Consider the following 6,052-nt stretch of genomic DNA (forward strand, 5'->3'; position numbering starts at 1 on the left):
CACCTGTGTTTCCGCTCTCCCCCTCGTCCGCCTTCCTGTAAAATGCCTCTTTCACACTAACATTTGTCTAAGAGCAGCTCCTGCGAGAGCTGAATCTAAGAAACCCTTGAAAGCCACAGTCCCACGAGCGCCTTCCCAGGGACGCCGATGGCTGTTCCTGAGCGGCAGAGCCCCTCGGTAGGGACGGAGCAGCCCCCGCCTCGTCCTCTCCACTCACCCCTTCCTAGCACAGCAGTTCGTAGAAACGAGAAGTAAGTCATTACGCAAGTTTCCTCTTGGTAGCACCTCGCTACGGCTGAGCGGGGTTCTCTGCGAGACGTCCACACAGCCGGGCCAAGTTTCACATCACTGTTCACACTGCCCAAACAGTGAGCAGAGTTTCTCCGATAACGGGATCATGAGCAGTGGGTACGGCCTGACCTCGGGCATAGGTCAAGTCGCAGGCACTGGAAAAGCCGTCTGGCCTGGTCACAGTCAAGTGACAAACTTCATCACCAGTCTCTGCGGAGAGTCCCTTCCTGGTGGCTTTGAGGCATACGAATACAGACTGGGGACATCATTTCTGTGCTTAAAGACCTTTTCATTGGTTTATGCTTGTGGTGCTACAAAGCTGACCTTGGGCTAGCCCCGTGGCCTTGTGGTTAAGGGAACCCGATCCCACACGGCCCAATGCAGCTGCACCCCGGCCCTGGCAGCTTGAAAAACACGCGGGGCCTATGTGCTGTGTCCCAGGTCTCAGTGGGACGGGGAAAAGGAGAGTGGACTATGGCGTGCTCACATCCCGTCGGGGCTGTTTCCTTCCTTCCTCTCTGTCTCTGTCTCTGTCTCTCTGTCTCTCTGGAGCATGCACTTAGTCTCTGGCAAAGATATTTTCATATAAATTTGAACTCAGAAAGTACATTTTAAGAAATTATCAACAGAAGTCTTGAAGATGCCGCCCAAAGGAAACAGTGGCTCTGGGAAGGGGTGAAGGCGAGCGGCGTCCGGGAGGGGCAGAGCTGACCAGAAGGCGCAGGGCCCAGAGGTGGCGGCAGTGCAGTAGAGGTCAGGCACATTCTGTGTGAGAACACAGCAAGAGCATGGAAGCCGTGGAAAAGCTGACGTCTGGGATGAGATTCAGCGAAGAGGCCGCACGATACAGTGAGGATAAAGCCGGTGAGGGGCGACCGAGGTGGGGTGGCCAGGGTCCACGGTGGGACCATGGCAAGAAGCAGCAGTGGCCTTGCCGGTCAGTGGGGTGGATAAGCCTGTGTCCACAGACCCACCAGCTAAGACAAAATGTGGACATCCTAGTGCCACAGTTGAAGGGAGAAAATAAAATGATAAGAAAGACCGAAGAAAATGATATACACACCCACTAAGGTAGCTATTTAAAAAGGAGAATAAGAAGCGTTGACGAGGAAGTGGAGGTACCGGAACCCACGTGCCTCATGGGCAGGGATGTGAAATGGAACGGGCCACAGTGGAAAACAACTTTGCAGCGCCTCAAAGTTAAACAGAGTTACCATGTGTCCCAACAATTCCACTCCTAGGTGTGTACTCAAGAAAATTAGAAGCAAGTACGTAGACCGGTATTTGTACACCAATGTTCATAATAGCACTCCTTGCACTAGCCGAAAGGTTCAGACACCCTGAACACCAGCAGATGGACTGATCAAAAAATAACTGTAGTTGAACCGCGTGATGGACTATTCTCCAGCCATCAAAAAGGGTGTCACGCTGAGAACATTATGGGAAGTGACAGAAACTAGCCACACAAGACACTTTCGTGAAATGTTCAGGTTAAGCAGAATAATAGACAAGCAGGTTCATGGTTGGCAGAGCCTGCTGGGAGGCGGCAATGGGAGTAACCCCTTAGTAGACGTGAGATTTCATGTTGAGGTGAGAAATTACACTGTGGCGAGGTTGCAAAGCCTTGTGCATGTACCCAATGCCACCGCATGTACACGGTACAGGGCGAACTTATGAACTGTGAATAATGCAACAATAAAAAAGAGAAGAAGTCAGGCAAGAACTCGGGATAGGAAGCTTCTTTTCCTCTTCCCTCTCACACCTCACCGAGTCTCCCATCTTGCCCCTGAAACTGCATGCTCCTCCGCATTATCAGGGGAGATCTCCCCAAGAAAATATTTCCGGCACGGGTGTTCCTGGTGCCGGAGAAGCGGTTACTTCCCGAGCCTACCAACCCTGACCGAAAATGTTTTCAAAGACGAGTACTTCTTGTGCAAAAGCATGCCTTCTAAAGAGGAATGATATTAGTATAAATTATTTTTTTTTGAGAGTTTTTTGCCATAGGGCACGTGCGCTCGCCAGACAGACAGAGAGAGACAGAGAGACAGAAAGCGAGAAATCCCCCCCCAGGGGGGATGGCCATGCCGCAATCCCCTCTCCTCCATTCTCCACTCGGGATCTTGGGCACGCACGCACATGCAGCGTGAGTTTAAGCCACCGGGTCCAGGACACGAACCGCGGTCGACCACGTGAGAGTCCAGCGACATAGCCATTACGCTAACTGCTGGCCCCTAGCATAAATTCTCACAACCTTTAATAAATGTTCTTGAGTAGATTTTCCAGGAGAATGATGAGGTACTGAGAGAAAGGATGATGGGACAGTTCGGTGCCCCCCACATGACACATTTGGCTGTGAAATTCTGTCTCAGCCCATTGCTGAGAAAAGCGCGAATGAACCAATTAACACAGAAGAAAGAGAAGTGCCCTCCACCGGTCTCCGCGTGCGCTGACTCCTCCCAGCCTCCCACCCAGTCAGAAACACAAGCCTGTCCAGTTTCCCGGTGTGTTCAGGGACGCGGGCCCAAACCCGCCACTCCCGCCACTCCCGGGGGCCCAGCATGGCAGGGCAGTGCCCTCCAGCCGGCCCCACGGCAGCTGGGCCAACTGCTCTACTTCCTATGAGACTCTCTGAGGACAGACTCTTAGAGAAATGTTCACGCACCAACAAAACCAGAAAAAGAACTGAATACGCATCGGCTTTTGAGAACTGGAGTGCGCATGAGGCACGTCCTGCCGAAGTACCTGCGCTCCGGGTCGTCACGCAAGCTCACCCGCACTCCCCACCGAGCTCCGCCAGCGCCTCACGTAACACGGCAGGTGGCACCAGCTTTCTCAGACCTGCCGCAGCTTAGAGGTCACCTCCCCAGAAGGAAGCAGTTCCCCAATGACATGGAGAGGGAAGGCATTAAAGGGACCCCTGTACCATAAGACAAATACGATGGGAAACAGCTCCGTTCTCATTTCCTTACCTATTTTTCTTGAGGGCGCCCCAAGTTCATCATGTTTATCTAGAAAAGAGGGTGCAGAAAAGGAACCGTAATGATTATATGGGAACCTCGAGGGCACTGCCCTCGTGTCCCGGGGAAGCAGAAAAGAGAACGTCTTCTCCATTCCCCGGAAACTCCCTGGGAACCTGGACCAGGGACAGACTACTGGGTTGCTCTTCTTCCGGAGATTGATATTATTTTTGATAACAAAATATTTACAAACGACATCACTAATTCTGCCTCCTCCAGTCCTAGTCCTTGTAAACTCGCCCTACCTCAGCAATGCATCCCACCATTTGCCCAAGCGCGACTTCAGAGCTGGAGTAACGTTTGTCCTTCTGCCACCCCCAAACGGTAAATTCAGCCCCCCACGAAGACCAATAAGTTCTAACTCAAAAATGTATCTCGAAATATCTAAGGCTCAGCCCGTGGTCCTCTCCTCTCGCCAATGGTACCATCTAGCACCAATGGAGACACCCACCACCTGTCCCCCTTGAAGCTACCAACCTACTTCCTGTTTCTGAGTTAAGTTTGTAAGCTCTGACTCCTTGGGAGTTGTCTTTCTGGGTCTGGCTTACCTCACTTGGCAGAGCGCATAGGGAGATGTTGGTCCACAGTGGACAAGTTGTGGAGATCGGACGTACGGGATGGGCAATGGTGGATGTGTTCGCTAATGTGATTGTTGTAGGGAGTGGTCGGATAGGAACAGAACAATAGTGACTTTTTTTTTTTTAAGAATTATTTAATAGAATTTTATTCATCATCATCACCCTCCCACCCCCAATTTGACTACAGAGCAACACAGAGAAATAGAGAGAGAGAGAGAGAGGGAAAGCGAGAAAGCAAGCCACCAAGCCCAGGACTTGAACTGTGGTCAGCCATGTGGGAGTCTGGCGCCTTAGCCACCACACCACCTGCCAGCCCCCAATGGTGACTTTTAAACATATGCAGAAACACGTTCTTTGGGCTATCATTGCAAGGCTAGTGAAAGCCCTTAACAAAGGATACGTGTCTGCCTCTGAAAAACTGCAAGGCAGTCTCTGCTGAAAAAAACTATGTGACCAGCAAGTGGCCCGGTGGTTAAGGTGCTGACACTCCCACACGGCCAAGTGTGGTTCTAGTCCCAGACCTGGTGGCTTGCTTTCTCACTTTCCTTCTCTCTCTCTCTCGCTCTGTGTCTCTCTCTGTTCAAATTAAAATAAATATAATTAAAAAAGAAAAAAAACTATGTGTTAGCCAGAGAAGGCCTGGGAAGATAAGAAAAAGTTCACGTAGGACCAGGAGGTGCCAGAGGTTTCCCACCGTCAGCTGATTAACATCTGAAAACAACAGGCTTTGCATTCCCTTCCCCTTCCCCCCTTCCCCCTACAAATGAATAAACCGAGAGTGGCTGGGGTCACAGCTGCCCCTGGTCCACTGGGTCCCTGCCTTTCTCTGCTTGTGTGTCTTTGCGTGTTTATTTCTGTGTTTATTTCTAATCCACAGCTGCTCCCCCTCAAAACAAAACAAAACAAAACAGAACAAACAAAACAAAACAAAACAGAACACGTCCAGCCGGTGGGTCATGGAGGTTGTTGCGATTATTACACGACATGCAGGGATGGCAGCTCATCACATTGTACACCCTGAATATAACAATCTTCATTTGTCAACCATTTTTAAATAAAGTAAAAATAAAATGTCCTTTTGCCTGAAATGCAGCAACTCTAACGGCACTCCAGCCTCCAATTTTCCGAAGGCAGCCAGAAGGCTCTTTAAGCATATGTACTAAACAAAACCATGCCACTCTCTCCTTCGACGTCACCGGTGGATTCATCTTTTAGAGCAGAATCCATGACACCCACGAGGGCCTCCAGGCTCTTGGTCCTGTCTTCTCTCTCGACCTTTTACTGAACTCTCCCCTTCTCTGTCCGTCTGTGTCTAGATCAGTCTGGGAACACTCACACTTCGAGGACCTGCTTCTGCTCTTCGATCGCAGTGGAGAGCTCTTCTACAGCTGTCATGCGACTGGGCCATTCTCACCCTCCACGCCTGTGCTGGACCGTGTCTAGGGGACTGGCAACCCCTGCCTCCCGATGCTGACACTGTTCCATCTCTCTTCTGGAGTGTGGGGACTCTGCGGAGACCTGAGGAGGCGCAGAGCACCAGACGGCAGAAGCCTGGGGTCTGGGTCTCTGCGTGTCTCAACTCTGGGCCATCTCCACTCACTTCTCGCACCCCAGTCGGGCTCAGTGCTCACCCTCCTGGTGCTATTACAAGGGCTCACCAAACTCAGTACATACATTTGGGGGTGATACTTTGAAACCAAAGCCAATCTCATATCTCGCTTATTTTTTCTTCAAAATGAAAGTGTGAGCTCTTGCTGGCCGGAGACCTGGTTTCTCTCCGTTGCTGCTACGTAGCCGGCTCCTGCTAAAGTCTGTGCATCTGTAGGGTGAGAGCGGCCACTCTGTGGCAGGGGCGCTAAATTAACTTCTTCTGCCATAGATGCACTTACATTCTTATACTGTAGTAAGAGAGCCGCACTATAACTCAGCGACGTGCAAAGCGGCAAACGGTCCGATGCGGAAGGCTGACCTGGAAAATTAACCACTCAGCGCTGGAGCCATCCAGCTCCACACGTCCATCCTTCCACTCATCCTTCCTTCCACACATCCATCGTTCCACTCATCCATTCCTCCACTCACCCATCCTTCCACTCATCCTTCCTTCCACACATCCATCGTTCCACTCATCCATTCCTCCACTCACCCATCCTTCCACTCATCCTTCCT

General features: G+C 51.1%; 1 protein-coding gene across 6 annotated transcripts in view; it reads right to left on the reverse strand.

The window, feature by feature from the left end:
• The window catches only part of VSTM1 (V-set and transmembrane domain containing 1), a 23,844-nt gene that overhangs the window by 6,936 nt on the left and 10,856 nt on the right, over positions 1 to 6,052 (reverse strand). For 4 of the 6 annotated variants that reach the window (XR_003548785.1, XM_006144733.3, XM_027770389.1 and 1 more), the window contains one exon: positions 3,261 to 3,299. The exons of 1 other annotated variant lie outside the window; for it this stretch is intronic. Coding sequence is in view for 3 of the 5 variants with exons in the window: in XM_006144733.3 (XP_006144795.1) it covers positions 3,261 to 3,299 (39 nt within the window). In the remaining 2 variants the exon portion in view is untranslated. Of the gene's footprint in view, positions 1 to 3,260; positions 3,300 to 3,856; positions 3,949 to 6,052 lie in introns of all 6 variants that reach the window. One more of the 6 variants, XR_003548786.1, reaches the window with a different exon arrangement.

This window comes from Tupaia chinensis, unplaced genomic scaffold (genome assembly GCF_000334495.1).
Source record: "Tupaia chinensis unplaced genomic scaffold, TupChi_1.0 Scaffold000131_1, whole genome shotgun sequence".
Lineage (NCBI taxonomy): Eukaryota > Metazoa > Chordata > Mammalia > Scandentia > Tupaiidae > Tupaia > Tupaia belangeri.